At 35.6% G+C, this 19493-nt stretch overlaps 1 protein-coding gene across 2 annotated transcripts in view; it reads left to right on the top strand.

Moving 5' to 3' along the window:
• The window catches only part of LOC116308236 (FK506-binding protein 15), a 48873-nt gene that overhangs the window by 12487 nt on the left and 16893 nt on the right, over window positions 1-19493 (top strand). For both annotated transcript variants that reach the window (XM_089025368.1, XM_089025367.1), the window contains exons 12-23: window positions 686-852; window positions 1023-1065; window positions 2784-2897; window positions 3643-3888; window positions 4667-4909; window positions 5199-5324; window positions 9020-9114; window positions 9588-9690; window positions 13712-13883; window positions 14630-14766; window positions 15104-15187; window positions 16500-16568. In XM_089025368.1, coding sequence (XP_088881494.1) covers window positions 686-852; window positions 1023-1065; window positions 2784-2897; window positions 3643-3888; window positions 4667-4909; window positions 5199-5324; window positions 9020-9114; window positions 9588-9690; window positions 13712-13883; window positions 14630-14766; window positions 15104-15187; window positions 16500-16568 — 1599 coding nt within the window. The remainder of the gene's footprint in view (window positions 1-685; window positions 853-1022; window positions 1066-2783; window positions 2898-3642; window positions 3889-4666; window positions 4910-5198; window positions 5325-9019; window positions 9115-9587; window positions 9691-13711; window positions 13884-14629; window positions 14767-15103; window positions 15188-16499; window positions 16569-19493) is intronic.

Below are 19493 nucleotides of genomic sequence, written 5' to 3'. Positions count from 1 at the left end.
AATATATTAGGTAGTATTGATGTTGTTCCATTCATCCCTTGACGCAATGATTTTTCTCCAGTTTTCCTCCCTACACTACATAATATTAAGTTTTCTATTTTCTCTAATAGAGGTTGGGGAGTAAACCAGGTCTTTCTTGGTGTTGCAATATGTATTGTATTTTGGGTTAGGGTTGTTGTGTTGCAGGATATAACTCCAAGCTCATTGTTCTCAGCTATTGTTTTATTGTCTTCATGGCTCAGGCGCCCTGCAACACCAAGAAAGAGCCAGAAAACCATTATGGAAAAGGGACTAACGGACGTATTTGATTTAAAACAGATTTTTTGAAAACATTTTTAGAATGTAATCACAACAGATTTCTTTGATGTTTTCTTTGAAACAATATTTGCTGACTCCATGAAACAGAATAAAATAGATAACTAATTAAGTTAGCACTAAATATCACTTAATGAAACAATAGATAGAAACATTGCATTAATTAATTTAGTTGCAATGTTGAGTGCAGAATGGATCAAGTAATGATTCACAGATAAAGTGTTTGCACTTTAAGCACCTGTACAGCCCACAATTTAATGTATAGAACGATCGAGAGGTAGTTGAAGAATATAAAGCAAGGATTTTTTGGAAAATATTGATTAAACACATTTAGGGATTTATTTTTTTCTATTCTGTTTATCACTGATAGATAAAATCAAAAGATGGTGGAGACAGTGGGGGCTCTAAGAGCAGTTCTAGAACAGTGTCTCCAGTCACTATTCTTGAGGCAAAGGATACAACCCAGATGGTATCTCTACCCAACATAACTAGTGAGCCATCTGGATTGCAGAAGAATAGATCAGAATCATCTGCAAGGTCTGTATAGGAATGAGAATGATTTTGTTGAAAAGTTTCCTGGAATTTTTTAAAGCTAGGATTAAAGCTTAGCTTTACACAAGAACCTTCAACTTAGACTGGAGCTCTTTTACTTAGAGTGAGATCACAAAAATTTAATAAAAATGGAATATTTGTTTCATTGATTGTAGCATCAAAGGCAGAACAGCATCTCTCAGTGAACAGCTGTCTCAGGTATTGACTAATTATTGTTTACCCTAACGTACCTTATATCTTAGTTAATACCATACCATACTGTACCATTCTGTTTATTTCACATTCATTTTCAAAGAAATGAAAAGAATAGACAGCTTCACTATTTTTTCTCTCTAGCTTAGCATAGTCTCTTAATTCTTATGTTTGTAGATCCACTCCTATACTACTTTTCAAGTTCTATAGAGTTTTTAAGTGTTATGTTAAAAATGTCTTACAAAACAAAAAAGAAGTCCTTATAAACATAATATTTTTTTGTCCAGAGTCTAATATTGTTTCAGGTGGAAGTTACATCATTGATAAAAAATTTTGCTTTTGTTTTCATTTAGTGGTTTTTGTGAGCAGTTGTACCAGGAAATACATCAAAACTTAAAAGCTCTATACTGTCTAAAACTCAACTTGTACTAAAGAGGCAATGTCCACAAGAATCGAACAACTAAAGAACGTTTCTATAGTAATTTTAAACTTGAATTTTACAGAAATCTGACTTCTAACGTAAAGTGGAAAATTTCATGGCAGTCTTTTGTCATTTTTTCTTTTATTAATTGTTTAAAGCTATGATTGTGAAATTAAGCATTTCATCATTTAAATATCATTTAACCACAGACCCCTTGATTAACTACTGTCATTGCTTTAATGCATTAATTGTTGATGTAAATAGTGTTAATGTTATTACAGCAAAATGGCCAAGATTACAAATTAAGGAGGTTGTGGGTAGTTTTGGTCTGGCACATCTTGCCGCATTGAAACGGCTACAACTTCGTCTTGAATAGCTCGATCTGCAAGCGCTTTTCACACAATGTCAGGAAAGGATTAAAGGTTTCAAAAATAATAAATTAGTTTAAAGCGGCCTTTTCGTTATGACGTAATGGTGACATCATAGAAATCGTTTACCGCTTATTTTCTCGAAAACTAGACCTAAACTTTCAAAGTGACTGGTACCAGTCAATAGTATTCATCAAGGCACCCAACATATTGCAATATGAAAAAAATGTATGAGAGCGTTTTCCAAATGTTTCGCGATGAATATTTTCATGGACTTTTACTATTATTTCCAGCGTGTCAAGTTTATAGCCCTCAAAATCGGGACTTTAATTTTTTAGTGGATTCAATATTTGTAGTAGCTAGAATATAGGTACGGATATAGACACTGTCCTTATTGAATATGAATCAAATTGGACTTTCTTTCTAACAATGAATATGGATTTTTTGATAGAACCTAAATGACCCCATTCATTGTCAAAAGCGACAGAAAATATCGATGAAAGCGGCACCCAAAAATTCGTGGAACGATTTTTTTCTAAATGAAGTCACTGAAAGATGTATCTTTTACAAATATTCTCCTTAAATTTCATATGCATTGAAGGGTTTTAAGGCAGTCAAATAAAAATAAGTACGCTCACAACTATTTTTGCTCACGGCTGCTTGTTGATTATTCGCGCTTGACTTCCGTGTTATTCCTTGTCTCATGCTGTTACGGCTGGCTGTACCACTTACGCTTTGTTGAGCTCTGTGTACAAAGTCTTGTAACGCCAGCAAAGCGTAAGCAAACTTATTTTTATTTGGCTGCCTTAAAACCCTTCAATGCATATGAATTCAAATGATTAATTATGCATGAGAAAATCCTATTATCAACCTTGCTAGATAAAGTCATGTTTAATTTTCTAGCTTTATTAACTTTTATCTATTTATTTTCGAAGTCGCCAGGTAAAGGTTCAGACAAAGCCAGACTTTTGGCCCGCATGTCAAAAATGGGCAAGAATGTATTGACAATTCCTGGTGCTGTTGCAGCTGAAAATCAGGATGAAGAAGAGGTTACTACCTACTTTAGGCTGCTAAATAGTTATATTATTATACAGTGTTATTTTTTTTAGATGATGACTGCTCTACTGTCAATAGACAACTTGCGCTAATGGTTCATGTGACCCCATCCCCTTAAAATGAGCAAAAGAGTCAAAATGAAGCTCCAGAAATGAAAAGAGCAGCTCAAATTTAGTGAGAGGGAGAAGTTTCAGCTCGAAATGTTGACTATAGAAGAAAAAACATTAAATATAAAATCAAATATTTTACAAGGATTTGTATGGGCGAAGTGTTGACTGGTAAGCTTTTGCCATCCAGCGCATTTTCCTATACAAATCCTTATGAAACATTCATATTTACTGTATATCTAATGTTTCGCTTATTATGAGCTGAAACTCTGCCTCCCTATTAATGCCGAGCTGCTCTTTTCCATTTCTGTTTTTTTTTTTATTTAACAAAACTGCTCGTTTTAAGGGAGGTAAGGTCACTTGACCAGTTAGTGCAAGTCGTCTATTTAAGTACTGTTTAATAAATGAGCAGAAGTGTTTTATCAGGTCTAAAACCACGTTTCTGCTCGTAAAGTCCCCTTCATTAGTATTCTTTATATGGCTAGTTCTTATAAACAATTGTCGCATTCTCATGTATTAATGGAGGGGACTTTATGGGGTTTAAAGGTCCATGCACGTGATGTGTATGGTCGCTCCAATTGGTTCAAAGGCTCATTAATTATTCATGCGTTTTTGAATATATTTTCTTAAGGTTAAGGAAACAAGTGTAACGGAGGAAGCAGTATCTGAAGATGGAGAACCTGCAGTACAGGAGACTCCTGCATCTCCAACACAAAAAGAATCCAGCCCAAGGCCAAACCCTCGTCCAAAACCACATATACCACAAAGGCCAACACCAGTACAAACACATCCTGAAGTACATCAGAGCCAGACTGCTCATCCCATTACCAGCCAACAGGGATACACCAATCAAGCTCAACAACTAGCATTATATCAGGTACATTCCTTAACTCTTACCTTCCATATGCATGAGATTATGTACATGCTACTTTCAATGATTGTATTTTTAACTATTTTGATAAAGAACTTGCATGTTGATTTCTACGGAGGAAGAAAAGTCTTAGCACAACACATCATACTTATTTATACATTTATCATTTATACCAGCAACTTGCCTGACCTTACATCCTACTAACAATAGGGACCTTAAGCTGCAGGACGGCAACGTGGGCGACAACGTCGGCGAAATTGAGGCGCTTCAACCTTCTATTGTATTATTATTTCGTGTTTATCTAGTATTTTACTCGATAAGCACCCCCGTTTTAGAGTGAAATGTCGTCTTTTGGGAGCGCTTTACTTATAAAGAAAATCAGCAAATATAAGCTTTTGGCGTAGCCGTTCTCTTTAGTACGTAAAAATAGGACATTTCACGTCTTACTTTCGGCATAACACGGTAATGGTGCACAGTATTTCGTGCATTCCAACGAGTATCTATTGAATAGCTCAATTAGTGCTATTGTATATTTGCCGTCGTCGTCGTCGTTGCCGTCCTGTAGCTTAAGGTCCCTAATCTTTATTGCCTGTGAGTTAGCTACAACATACATTCAGCATGGTGTTACACTAAAATAAGACTATTCTTAGTACGTAGGTGCACATAGATTTGACAAATAATGTACAGTAAAAACAAACTGATATTATGAATATCCTCATATCCCTGAAGCACCTATCAGTGAAGACTTAGTCAAATAGAAACCAATAATTTGTTTGTGATTCAGAACCCTCAAGGGATGCCCATGAATTATTCCATGGTACCACCACCCCAGTATTACCAACAGACACCATTTCCTGCACAGGCCTTTCCGCAGCCTCAACCACAACCTCCGCCTCCTTCAGTACCACAGCCAAGTGCAAATGATGCTATGGTCCCTGTTCTTATGGCAGAGACACGCCAACAGCAAAGTGAAGTCCGTATGGCCATTGGAAAAGTTGCTGAAAAAGTTGACGAACTTCTCCACAAGGTTGATCTCAAATATTAAGTTTTTACACCCATAAAATATTGGCTTTTCGCCATCAATTTTCTTTAAATTTTTGCTTTTTGCTTACCCACAGTATTTTTTAGATCTCTTCCTGCACATCAGGACTAAAATAGTTCTAGAGATGTTTTCAGGACACATTTTAGGAACTTACAAGTAGATAACAATACAGTTAACTTTAGAATACAAAAAACGTGCTAGCTATTTACGAAATAGATTATCATTTGATTAATTCCATTTGATATTCTGTTCACGGTGCGATCTTTTGTTGTAGTTTGAACGCTCACAGCTTGGGTCTGGTCCTCTTGTATCTGCCAGTTCTGTACATATGCCATCTGCCAATACTGAAAGAATGATGGAATCTTCTGTTTTACTGCACAACATAACCCGCATTGTACAGGTTAGTAACAATTACGTACACACTTTACAAGGAAAATTTCATGAAGCCAGAGCAAGTTAAGCAGTTTGTTAGGACATTTTCAATAAATAATGAACATAAAGTGGAAAATGTGTTTCAGGGTTCGTGTTGTATGATTTAGAAATGTCTTGGGCAAAATGGATCCCATCATCAGATTTAAATATATATATATATATATATGTTTGAGAAGAAACAACAAGCACGACAAGTCTGTTTCGTGAATTTTAGAGTACAGATCTATAAAAAAAATAGGGACCTATTTATTTTTTAGTAAAATATGGCTTCCGTTTGACACCTTTCTATGTTTGCGTTATTCGCACGTTTTTACAGTAAAAAGGGTAAAATTCCACGCAACCTATTTAGCTAAATGAAGCCAGTTACCCCCATTTTTTAATTGCTCATTTACTACCATTATTATTAGTAGTGATGATCTTGATTTTTCTGTTAAATGTTCTGAGATGCGTTCCTTCTTCCTTAAGCGTAATTATCCTGCTCTTGTTATTGATCGCGCCATTCGCAAAGTTTCTACTATTGATCGTACTACCGCTCTCACTCCCCACACTCGTCCCTCTAATGATCGCATTCCTTTCACTCTTACGTATCATCCTATTAACAATTCCATTAAACCCATTGTTAACCGCAACTTTTCTCTGCTTGACTCTGATACTCGCACTTCTGCTATTTTCAACAACCGCCCTCTTTTTTCTTATAAACGTGATCGTAATCTTCGTTCTTTCTTGGTCAAGAGAGTTCTTCCCTCTAACAAAGAACCTGGCACTTTTCGCTGTACTCGTAAACGTTGTTATACTTGTCCTCACATAGCCTCTCACACTTCTGTTGTCGGTCCTAAATCCGCTGTTAAAATCACTGACCATTTTGTTTGTACCCCTTCTAATGCTGTATATTGTATTAAATGTACCCGGTGTAATCTTTTGTATGTGGGCGAGACTGAACATAAAAACATAAAAACTCGACTGAACTCAGCAAATACATCTGGACTCTCAAGAACAGTAATATCAGCTACTCCATTTTATGGCGCGTCCTATCTTCAAGCTCCGCCTACAACAGCTCCAGCAAAAGATGTAACCTTTGTCTTAAAGAAAAGTTTCTAATAATCTATCGACCGGAACTCTCATCATCAAATAAGCGAAACGAACTTGTATCTTCATGCCGCCACAGAAACAAAGCATTACTACGCAACAGCTAAACTACATCCATTAATTAATTATGTATACTTTTTCTATATAAATGATAGTAACGAATATTCTTATCATTAAATCCCCTGAAGAGTGAAGCTATCCACGAAACAGGCTTGTCGGGGAAAATGTTGTCTTGACTTTTTCTTCTCAAACAAATATATATACATATATATATATATATATATACAGCGATATGCAGAAATTCTGATCCTTTTGTATGTATATACAAGTATATCAAGAGTATATCATAAATTATGGGATATCATCTCTGATATTTTTTTCAGAAAGCCCTAGTGATGCACAACCCGAAAAAATATCACAGATATCCCATAATTTATGATATACTCTTGATATACTTTTATGTATATCCAAAAGGATCAGAATTTATGCATTTCGCTGTGTATATATATATGTAATACATACACTCGATTGCAGAAACGTTGTAGTATACATTCATACATTTATACAAATATCTAATAAGATGCATAATGCAAAATAACAAATTTCAACGCTTAAAACCAACTGATTTATAATCTGTACGATCTAATAGACAAAAAATATATATTTTGATAGTCATTGAATGAAACAAACAATAAATAAAGCTATTTTTCTGTTTTGCATATTATTAAATATACTGAATAAATTAGATATATGTATAAATGTATACTACTACGTCTCTGCAATCGAGTGGATATATATAAACGCTCATGAATAATTCATAAGCTTATGGTCCAATTGGAGGCACCATACACGTCACGCGCATGAACCTTTATACCCGATAAAGTCCTCTTCATTAGTATTCAAGTGATTTTACATAAAGACCACTCGGATACTGAGGATGACTTCATCAGGGATGAAGTATGCATCCAAGTTTAGATGAAGACATAGAGCTTCATCAAGGTCATAGTCAACCCTAATGATCTTTGACTAACGTGCCTATCTTTGGCTTGGCACGCAATATCCAACGTGTGGGAGCTTCTATTGAATCTGGTTGCGCATGCCCGTGACCTCAAATCTCTATCGAAGTATAAAAATCTTATAAATTGTTCATGAGTGTTTTAAGCAGTTCAAAAAACTCGTAGATCGTGTTTTATCAGGTATAAAAGCACTCGGCTATTTCTCGTGCTCTTATACCTGATAAAACACTCCTACGAGTTTTTTAAACACTACATATATATATGTATATATATATATATACAGTCAATTCAAAGAACGTTGTCGCCGACCGGCTCAAGCCTACGCGACTGGACCGAAAGGAATATGGGTAAAAATCACTGAAGCGGTTAAATATTCGTTCTGAATTAATTGTTCCCGCTAGTAATAAGATAATAATGGCCAGAAACAATCCATCAAATGCATGTCTTTGGGTTTAGGGAAAAAACAAAGTAGTTATGATTCAGTTTATAGTTTTGAAAATATGAAGGCATTAAAAAAAAGTCTCCTTCAACACTTCCCGCTCGCCTACGAAGGTTCCTGCTGTAAACCAGGCATAACTAGTCAGATAAAATTATGAAGTCAACTCGGCTCCAATGATTGCTACCCAGAGTTCCTTTCGGTCCAGTCGCGTAGGCTTGAGCTGGTCGACGACAACATTTTTTGAATTGACTGTAGACATAGACACACACACACACACACACATATATATACACATTTATAAACCTCATGAATAATTAATGGAACACAATAGAAATCATTGTCCGTGGAGGAGGTTGTATATCTGATACAAAATCGTCCTGATTTGCATAAACTTTAACTCCAATTTTTTTAGCCAAATTAAATTTCATCTTTAAAATTATAGTAGAACATGAATGTATACAACTAGACGTTTCATAAGTCATATACAATATTCGTGTCCGTGTTGTATCAGATATAAAATCACTCGCCTTCGGCTCGTGGTTGTATATCTGATACAACATGGCCACTCATATTGTATATATTACATATACACACATATATATATATACACATATATGTAATATATACAGTATGAGTGGCCGTTTTGTATCAGATATACAACCACGAGGCGTAGCCGAGTGATTGTATATCTGATACAACACGGACGCGAATACTCTATATGACTTATCAAACGTCTAGGTTAGTTTTTTGTGTTTCACTAAAATTTTCAAAATTAAAGTGAATTTGGCCAAAAAAATCCAACTTAAAGTTTATGCAAATAAACACAGTTTTGTATGAGATTTACAACACTCTTCACGGTCGTGATTTCTGTTGTGTTTCATGAATTATTCATGAATTTCATAAATATATATACATGAAATGTTATCGCAAATGTATTCAAGTTTTTATTCTCATCTATACACCGTTCTCATAATGGCTGACGAGCTAACGAAAACTAGGTCATCTTGCAAGGCTGATTGTGAAATAATGACTGCAAGACATATTGAAACATTTATCATAACTTTGCTCACTTAAAAAAATTAAAAGCATTAAAATCATTTTTCACACCATTTTTCTATGCAGGAGAACGAGAAGTTAAAAAGAGACAACACTGAGAAGACAGTCAAGATCGAAGCATTAAATGAAAAGATTTCAGAATTGCTTCAGAAAAACCAAAAGTAAATTTTTTTTTCTGAATTAATCTTTTAAGAGAGACTTCTTTTCGTATTCAAGCAGCGAGCGTCAAAAACCATTTTCTTGAAGAAAGGCTGTTGTACGATGCTAAAATCTTGTTATTCAGAAAGTTTAACTTGTTTGGAAGTGGAGATGCCCGATCAGATGAAAGTGGAATCAAAGTTTTAACCCAAAGCAAAAATTTGAATCGAAAATGAGGTTTAGGCCTTCATTTGCTTATTTGCCATACATTTTCTATAAAAAAAGTCTGACAAAGCTACATAACACAAATACAACAAAACATCTTTGTACAATTGAAAATGCCGCTTCAAACAAGTATTTTATCATAGTACATCAGTTTCTAACTGTTAAAAAAAGTTTTGAGTGTTAACCCAAAACGAAAATTTGGATCAAAAGGCTGCCTAAGTTATTAGCATAGATACGCCTTATAAAATAAGTGCTTTCACATCTTTTATAGGTTTCTTGAAAAAAGTAACGTGATGATGGAGCAAAGCAGTGACTCACTGCAGCATACTTCAGCTCAAAACCAAGCAAGAGTCCTTGCACTTGAACAAGAGAAGGTAAATACGACTTGCAAATGTAATCCATACGTTATTATCCTAGTCATTATCATCAACTGAGTCCAAGCTAGAGATGCGATCCGACATATAATGAATTATCGTTAATGAATTGTTAATGAACATTTGTTGCTCGAGATAGGTCGAGACTCTAGACATTTTCTCTGATGGTGTCTTTCTTCATTTCCGATGATTTTTGTCTTCCCACGATAGTCCGTGGCCTGTCTTGAAAGCACGCTGAGCTAGCGCATATTTTTCTGGCTGTTGCGGTCGTACACTTGGACATAATACGATTGGACATAATACGATTGGACATATAATGGGAGATATGAACATGAACATGCTTGGAAACTTTCGCAATGACCATATTTTAGCTGACTTTTGCTCGACTTTCAACTTATCTCAACTCGTAAAGGAACCCAAGTCGAAATACTTAATCGACGTGGCTCTGACAACCAACGAGAACATTATTGACGCTTGCGAAGCTAAAACCTCGACCATCGGTGACCATAACCTTGTACCCACGCACTTCATATATTGAAATTGCAGTTTCGACTACGATCCAGAAAAAAATCGCTAAAGACTTAGCAAATGTACCATTCCATATCGTCGATATTTTCGATTTTCTCTGGGGTACTCGACGATCACGCACCTGTCAAAGTGACAAAAATAAAAGACACGCGACAAATAGCACACAAGCGCATTCAAGTAAGATAATAAGCTGCCGATTGGAATGCATATAATAATAATGATAATAATGATAATAATAATAATAATAAAAGTAAAAATAAAATGTAAAGATGATGCAGAGGAGATGAACAAGGCAAAGGGACTATTAAAGTCAAAGTTTGAAGAACAGCTGCTAAAGACGGTACGTGATGAAGCATGGCAAGGAAAATAACAAACAATAAGGCATGCGCAACCAGATTCAATAGAAGCTCCCACACATTGTATATTGCGTGCCAATGCAAAGACAGGCACGTTAGTCAAAGATCATTAGGGTTGACTATGACCTTGATGAAGCTCTATGTCTTCATCTAAACTTGGATGCATACTTCATCCCTGATGAAGTCATCCTCATAGTATCCGTGTGGTCTTTATATAAAGATCACATGTGTCTTTATATAAAGACACATGTGTCTTTATATAAAATCACTTGAATACTAATGAAGAGGACTTTATCGGGTATAAAGGTTCATGCGCGTGACGTGTATGGTGGCTTCAATTGGACCATAAGCTTATGAATTATTAGAGAGTGTTTTAAATATATTTGGGCACTGCCTAAAAGCGGAGCTCCCAATACGGAAGTCACAGGGAGAACAATTTGAATGAAACTGAAAGGTAAGAATAAGATCGGGGAAATTCAATTATTTTTTATTCGAGATAAAGATAATTTCTCCCATAATAAAAACCATGCAGTGAAATCGATTCAAAATGCAGTACATTGTTTTTTTGTTTTGTTTTGTTTTGTTTTTGTTTGTTTTTTTTTTTTTACGAGTATACTCTCACACTTAGGAATTTTGTACACAACTCACCACCACCCTCAGTGGCTAGTTTTGTTATTTTCTTCGACAAAATTTTCCAAGGCCGACAATTTTAGGCTTTAAATCTCAAGCTCAACAATATCAAGCTTAGTAAAATTTACCTCGGATGTCTTTCATTGAAATCAAAACTGAGACAAAATAGAAAATAATGCAAAAGGCAATGCAAAATACAAAATGACGAATTTCTTGTAATTAAATTAGAAAGACAAGGTCTTTATACAATAACATCTCTCATCAACGCAAATTTAAGCTCATTTTTATAATCATACTTGCTCGAACAGCTTTAATAAACAGTTGAATATTTGGTGTAAAATTATATTTCATTCAATGATTAAAATAAATTATGTGTGGAAAGATATAACATCATTGAATGAAAGTCCTCTTTGTTTTGCCGATGGGACCTCGCGATAGGAGGCAAACAAAGCTGGTACATTTTTCTGGAACGAAAAACTAGAATAGTTGGTTGAAAACAACCGAATTGTTAAAGATTTACAAGCTATATAAAGCACGAATATTTGTTGTCGTAATATGCTCTCCGTGTTATATTTCCTCCAGCATTAAAACAAAATCAAGCTTATCTGCAGAAATATAATAAGTTTTGAGAGAAAGTCTTTGATTTGTCGATTCGTCGAGAAAAATGCTTGTCAAAAAAAAAACAAAAAAACATACGATTGGTTGCTAAAAAAACACACACCTGAATTCTTGAAGAACACTTCTTGATCCATCTTTGACTACATGAAAGTTTTTTTTAAATTGTTTTTGGTCTATAACTTGTCCTAAAGCGATTTTTTCTGTGCATTTGAGAGCCGCATTTGTGAGTAGTTTTGCTTTGATATCAAGCGAGTTTCCTGTGTTGTGTACACGGATGGACGGACGGACGGAAGTGACGTCAGCCAAGCCATGAAAAATCAACTTGATGGTCGAGGGAGCTCCGCTATTACCAATGACCTTCATGCACTCTGGGACATTCCAACTTATGGCGAGAACCACGAGTTAAAAGCCAACAGAATTGATGTTAAAATTATAAATCACAAAAGCAAGGAGGTTGTGATTCTGGTGATGAGCTACCCATGGGTGGAGAATAGAGAAAAGAAAGGCGAAAGATGAAAAGAAGACGGTGAAGTACGGTCCGCTGCGATGGGAATTACAAGATCAATATCCTGGGTACAAAGTACATCAATACAATCTCATTATGGACATGTTAGGACGATGGTCAAGGAGTATGGAGGAAGATCTGCGATCTGATGAAGATGAAGATGGAGACACGTGTTGGAATCTCCTAAACCGGCGATTATTCATCATTCCATGTAGTTGGTGGACATGATTTTTTAAAGAGCTGACTCTGTTCGAATTTCTACTTTCCTTATAATTTAGGTATGGACCCGCAAAATCAAGAATAAAACATCGTTTTGATTATACTTACATCAAATCGGTTCTTTTCTAAGTTACTGAATATAACTTCATTGACCTTCTTGGTAGGTAACGGTAAACCCCGCACTTTCAAGTCGTTTACTCAGGATTTCCATATTAACACAAAGAGAATTACTAAGAAATAGTGAAACAAGCTTTCTCGCAACGAAACATATAGAACGAGGAGAAACGTAATGCCGAAAACGCGAATTTGCTGTCCTAGTTTCTAGGTAACATCCGGATAAAGTCCATTGAAGACTTCTCGTTTAAGCGAACAAGGTAGAAGACTAGTGGTTTTTGTTTTTTGTTTCTTTTTTTTTTCTTCTTTTTTTTTTTTCTTCGCTAAATTTATGTTTAAAAAGCAAGGCCAATACACGACCCACGACCATTAGGCACACTCGAATCACACCTAATAATACAATAGATAGAACGACCATAGAATACAATAGATTTTCTGAATACATTCCATCAACTGAGTGCTATGTAGGTTCTCCCAATCCAGATTATGTATAGAGAAAAGCCACTCCCCCTCCTTTATGACTTTTCCTGTACAAACTGGTTGGTTGCCTAAGCTTCAGTTGATTCGCTTATTCAAGAAAATGGAATCAATAAACAGTTTAGACACTTGTTGTCGAGACAATAAAAAGCAATTATTGGACGGGGGTTGAGCAAAATATCGTGATTTGTTAGTGGGGCGCGAGCAATTAGCAAGTAGCTACTCAGGGGAGAAAGCGTTGCGTGACGACACTGAAAGCGGCTGTGGGGGAGACTAACGCTTGACATGTTTTTTCTAAATCAAATAGTTCCTTGTTGGTTGTTGTTACATTCATAATAATTTGTTTTATCAACCATTGATTTAATAACCATAATCCGAGCTTTCGGCCTACTCGGCCATTCTCAGGGAAATGAAAAAAACGTTCTTTCATTTCCCCGAGGATGGCCGAGTAGGCCGAAAGCTCGGATTATGGTTATTAAATCTATGGTTGACAAAACAAATTATTATGAATGTTTTGTCTAGTCGTTACGTTAGATGTACAACTTCAACTGAATTATCTTGAAACAATTGTCAGATTTTGCAAACAGCTGAATTAACTGAGCTGAAGACTCGTATTGCTGAAACTGATGGTCAACTATCTACCTTAAGAAAACAAGAATCTGAGTTGAAATCCCAAGCGAATAAAGCCTTGGCCAACGCTGATAAATACAAAGAAGAGCTGGACCACATTAAAGAACTACATGAAGGTACAATGACATGCGTTAAGTGCGCTTCTTAGTAGACATGTTTTATTCATGTGAGTTACGGCATCAAAATGCGTATGCCAATATAACATTTTTCAAACTTCTGGGTTTTTTTCGTACACCTATTAACTTGCCCTGCTAACTCTTCCACCATAAGGTTAGCTCGGGCGAAAATCATAAAAGAGGATTCACAGCCCGAATTTGTCAGTGTTATAATAATGTTTCACTAGTTTCTGCTTTTAAGATATGCAAATGAAACATTTATCTCAACCATAGTGAGCTCACTTTACTGTATTTCATCAGATATTTCAAAACTATTGTTGTTCTTGGCCTTGTTCCGTGCTACTAAAGTCGACGTTTTCTGTGTATTTACGAATGTTGCCGTTAGAAATCCGGGGCAATTCACTCGAAGTAGATGCGGGCCTCATTTTTCACTATTACCTAAAGTGGGCTCCCCATGACCTTAACAACAGTATTCCCCCAGCGACCTCACACTTGAGGGAAAGGGTATTAGTGGACATATCTTCAGCTTCAACTAATAATAATTGAAGGAACTACGGACCAAAATGACCTACTTTTACCTGTATATATTAGAAGTTTCATTAGCCGATGTTTTGTTTGTAATAGTCCAGGTGACAATTATAGTCTCCATCAAAGCTTGTTTTGAAGTGAACTGTTGTCAATTAACAGCATAATTCTTCTGAACGAAGCATTCTTAAATCTTGATACAATAATTGTTTTTGCACCAGAGAAAGTATCTTTAGCTAAGAGGTTGAAACAGGATCTGAAAGAAGAGAAACAGTCACGAAAAATACTCGAAAGCCGAGCCGATCATATGGAAGAAGAGCTGTCCGATCTGAGACACGAAAAAGAAAGTTTAGAAAAGGTACTTCAGTCTATGAGAGGTGTCGGCGTCCTTAATTTTATAGACCCCTTGCAGGATATTCCCAATGCAGCCAGAGGACAAAGCAATCAATTTTTATCCTTAGAATTGAAATTTATTGTTTTGTCTCCTGAGTTCAGTAGCTCTGGAAATTGCTGCAAGGGGTCTATTTTTCCATCTTGTTTATATCATTCAGTTGCCAGTAGTAGCTGTGCTTTTACTAGTGCATATAAAGGCAACCTCTTCATAGTCATTCTTTGCCTACTGGTGTCATTATAATCTTAGATAATACATATCGTGTAGACTTACATAATCTTAAAGAGCTATTTTGACTTAATAGAGTATATCTGAACGTAAGAAAAAGCAGGGACAGGACAGAAGAAAATTTGAAGAAGAGCTGGAAGAATTGAAGAATCAGCAAGAAGTAAGTTTCCTTGAAACCCGCATTGCCTGGTTATTATGAGAGATTTCTTTACGTGTACGAATAATGCACGTGCATATGCATGTAATGCTGCATACTACTTTATATCAGCAGCACTGATATAAAGCACGGTTTGGAAGAGTCGTTTTTCCGAATATCATTGAGGTGATCCCTTATACGGTCACCTAAACGACGACCAGTTTCTCCGATGTAAAGCTGGTCGTCGTTTAGGTGACCGTATAAGGGATCACCTCAATGATATTCGGAAAAACGACTCTTCCAAACCAGTTTCCCGTCATTTTAATTCTACCGACCATTCCATTTCTGATTTTGTTGTATTCGGCTTATCCCTAATTAAAGGCGGTAACGATTGCCGCAAAACTAAAGAAATGAGGCTAATTCACACCTTGGGCACGCTTAATCCCCTTGGCATGAACGAACGCTTCTCGTTTAATTAGTCTATTGTTACTTTCGATCCTCTTGTTTCCTTTTGTTTTCCCTTATACTTATCTCTCATTGGTTATTTATCATCCACGCTCACTATATAAACACATTTCCACATTCATCTCTCGTTTACTCCGATGAAGGACTAACGTCCGAAACGTCAGTTTCATTTTTACATACCATACGGTGTTACATATTATCTATCTATCAACTGTTTTACTGAAAACACCGACGCAGTTTAGACTAGTTTTCACTAGTTTTCCACCTTATTCATTGTCTACAATAGTTTATTAAAACAAATTTTATCGGTATTTCATAAATATAGCGTAAGTTACGTGTTCGGAGAAAATTACTTGTGTTTCTTCATTAGATTCGGTTCAATATGAATTTTTTTTACAGAGCTTGAATTTCGCATTTTGTCTTCGAAAATTGTACAAACGCATGTTATTCCGGAGTGATAATCTCAAAAACAAGCTCGGGATATCCCATAAGCATTAAATTTCAGGTTAAAAAAGTTTCAATTTCCTGTTTATTATTTACCAAAGTAGCCAGCCACCTTAAGCCAATAAACAAAAAAAACAATAGTAACTTAAAGCTAATGGTAGAGTGACCACAGTAAATCCGTGAAACACCATTTACTAAATAGTACAAAATAGTGCTAGTTAAACAATAGAAAACAATGGAATTTGCATGAAATTGTGCTATTTAGTGTTACTAAAGTTTCACGGATTTACTGTGGTCACTCTACACCCTAAATACTCTAATTTGGTACAAAAGGAAAACTTATCATTCACGCCAATTTAGTCTCTTAGCTTTGTCTAATCTGAAATAAAAATGTAATATTGCATTTCATATTAACTTTTCGATGCAGGAAGAAATAAAAGCATTAAAAGACAGACATCGTAGAGAGAGAAAGTCTGGTGATGCATCTGCAGAACAGGTACGTGGTCTGACGTAATTAGTTTCATAGATATACCGAGATTTACTAAGTAAAAAACTGGGTAATATACTTTCGTTCGTTCACTGTTCCCAACCAATCTCATCGCTTTAAAACAAAAGTTGAAAAGATTACGATTTTATTTTTATTTGTAAAACAGCGTTTTTAAATATCGAATTAATATAGCCTTTTGATTATTCTTAATTTTACTTTGTCAACTGAAATACTGCTTTAATGAATATAATAAGCAAAAAAAAAAAAAAAAAAACCTAGAAAGTGCGCGCGCCTATTTTTAATCACGAGTTGTGAAGTATCATAAGACGAACGAGCGAGTCTTCGTAATGAGACTGGGACTGGCATGGCGAGCGATAAGTTGTCTCTTTGAAGCTCTGCCTTTAACCGTATGAATTCCTGCTAAATTCAGTTAATTCCAGACCTTTTCTTCTTTCTTCAATGAACAATAAGACTCCTAAAGGAGCTATAATAATAAAGTTATGCCTTCTTGACACTCTGTGCCACTGTGGTGAAAATATTAAATGTGACAGGCGAGTTGTTTGAATATGTAGTTTCGAAGATGAAAATCCAGGAGCCATTCAGAAAGGAAAGCGTACAAAAGAAACGTCTAGTAAAAGCGATATATTGTATCACATACCTTTAAGGAAGGTAATATTTAACAATCATTCGCCGAAGGCGAAGTGAATATCGGGGAATATTTACCGAGACGCGAGTCTTCGAGCGGCAAGGTAAATATTCTCCGATATTCACTGAGGCTGAGGCAAATAATTGTTTTAGTATAAATACACAGGTGATTCTTTCAAAAAAAAAGAAAAAAAAGGAGATAGAAGACATTTTTTCCTGGTAACAGCAACAAAGCGGCTGGCCGCCATTTGGATTATCGCCGGAGGGGATTATCGTGCGATAGTGTGAGTTTCACGACCAATCAGCGCGCGAGATTTTCAACAATCAGCTGTGTATTTTCATTAAATATTTTTAGGCACTGCCTAAAAGCGAAGCTTCCGATACGCGAGTCAGAGGGAGCCGGATTCGAATGAAACTGAAGAGTAAAAATAAGATCGGCAAAAAAGTATTCAATTATTTTTATTCGAGATGAAGCGGATATTGTCATAACTTAGAGATGTATCACTCAAATCAAGAAATATTTTACCATTCAACTATTTAATTCATGTAGAATCAGTCACTGAAAGTATTGTTGAAGGGTTCATGTGCACTTTAAGTATGGTGCTCCGCTAATATACCTTAACAAAAACCTAAAATACTATAGCAAAAATCTATTGCAGTACGTTTCAGTTCTTTGTACTAAGCTTAATGATGCCTGTGAACTAGCTAGAGCTAAGTTAGCATCAGCTCAAGAAACTATGAAGACAGGATATAAAACTAATGCTGTTAGCGTAAGTTTAAACCAGGACAAAAGGTTCATGCTCTTTTACCAATGACTAGTAACCCCCTTCAAGCTAGGCACTTTGGACCCTACATTATTGAGAAGAGACTAAGTGACCTAAATTACATATTAGTAACTCCTGATAGACGTAAGAGGACACAGTTGTGTCATATTAACATGCTCGAGCCATATAATAGACAGGGATGCTACAGCAGTTTTACATCCTGTAAATGTCAATGAAGCTACTTCAGGTTGTAGCGTAGATGGTGATATTAGTGATAGGTTTAGTTTGCCTAGTGATGGTGCTGCCAAAGGAGGATGTTTCACTAGCATGCTTTGCGTGTCGTACTCATTATGCATCTGTCTTCAGCGTTGTTTGAAAAAATTCCCCTCGACTGCGATTTTCCTCCATTTTTTCGCCAAACAAAAACAACAGCCGTTCGCTTATTAAAGATTTTCTTTATCCATACTGATGAACAATAGAAAGTCCGGACATTTCTCTGCGATCTAGTTGGGTAATTTTGAAATTTTTGCCATATAATAGGAAAAATCAAAATATGACGTATCAATGAATGGATAGGAAAAGATAAAAATTGTTTTCACAAGTGTTTATAGGCTTTGAATCATGTGGGAATAAGTCGAAATTAGACGAAGAAAATTCAAAAAAGGACACACCTACAATAAGTATAGTCTTCATAAGTACTATGCTATGTCACTTAAGTCTCCGCGTTTGAGTTAGATACGGCCAGTACGTCCTTGATTTGACCTGACCTGCCCGCTAGATTACCCGCAAAAATTCTGTTTTTGAGTAAGTTATGCAATTCTGATAATTTTGATTTCAAAATTCAAACGTATACTTCACATAACAACAACAACAACAACAACAACAACAACAAGGTAAAACTTTATATATATATTTTTTCATTTAAGTCAATTGAAGGTAGTTTTATAAAGAGGAAAAAGAGTTAAGATAAAGCTTACTTTTATTCACAGTACGTGTCACAAACCCGAAAGACAATTCAAAAATCTCCATAATCTAACAAACTATAAACGAATAAATAGTCAAACCATTAGAAACTAATTTTATTCAACTCAAGAAAGCCAAACCTATAGTATTCCACAGTGTAGATAGTGTAATTTTCTTTCAAAATTCAAATTTACAAAAAGCTAAAAGTTCAAATGCAAAGACAAAACATTCGAAGAAAATACTCGATCGAAGAAAATAAATTGGTTTTTTTTTCAAGGGTATTAAACAACAACAAACTTAATACATGGCTTTTGTATATTACCTCGAACAAGAGCTGCTAGATGAAACTTTATTCACTACCGATTTTCTTCTTTCCGGAAAATCGAGATTGTTATTGTTCAAAACGATGCAAGTCTTCTTTCTTTAAAACTGCCTGGGAAGATAACTGATAAACTGTCACAAGTCTAAAACATGCACGTAATACCAGCAAAACCAGTCTAATTGATCCTTTTTAGCTCGTGAAGAGCTATCGAGGTGGCTAGATTTCGCATTTTTCGGATAA

Source organism: Actinia tenebrosa, unplaced genomic scaffold (genome assembly GCF_029948245.1).
Source record: "Actinia tenebrosa isolate PJP-AT-01 unplaced genomic scaffold, QUT_ActTen_1.0 utg1515__unscaffolded, whole genome shotgun sequence".
Taxonomy (NCBI): domain Eukaryota; kingdom Metazoa; phylum Cnidaria; class Anthozoa; order Actiniaria; family Actiniidae; genus Actinia; species Actinia tenebrosa.
Note: the sequence above shows the minus strand (reverse complement) of the source record. Positions and strands in the feature narration are given on the sequence as shown.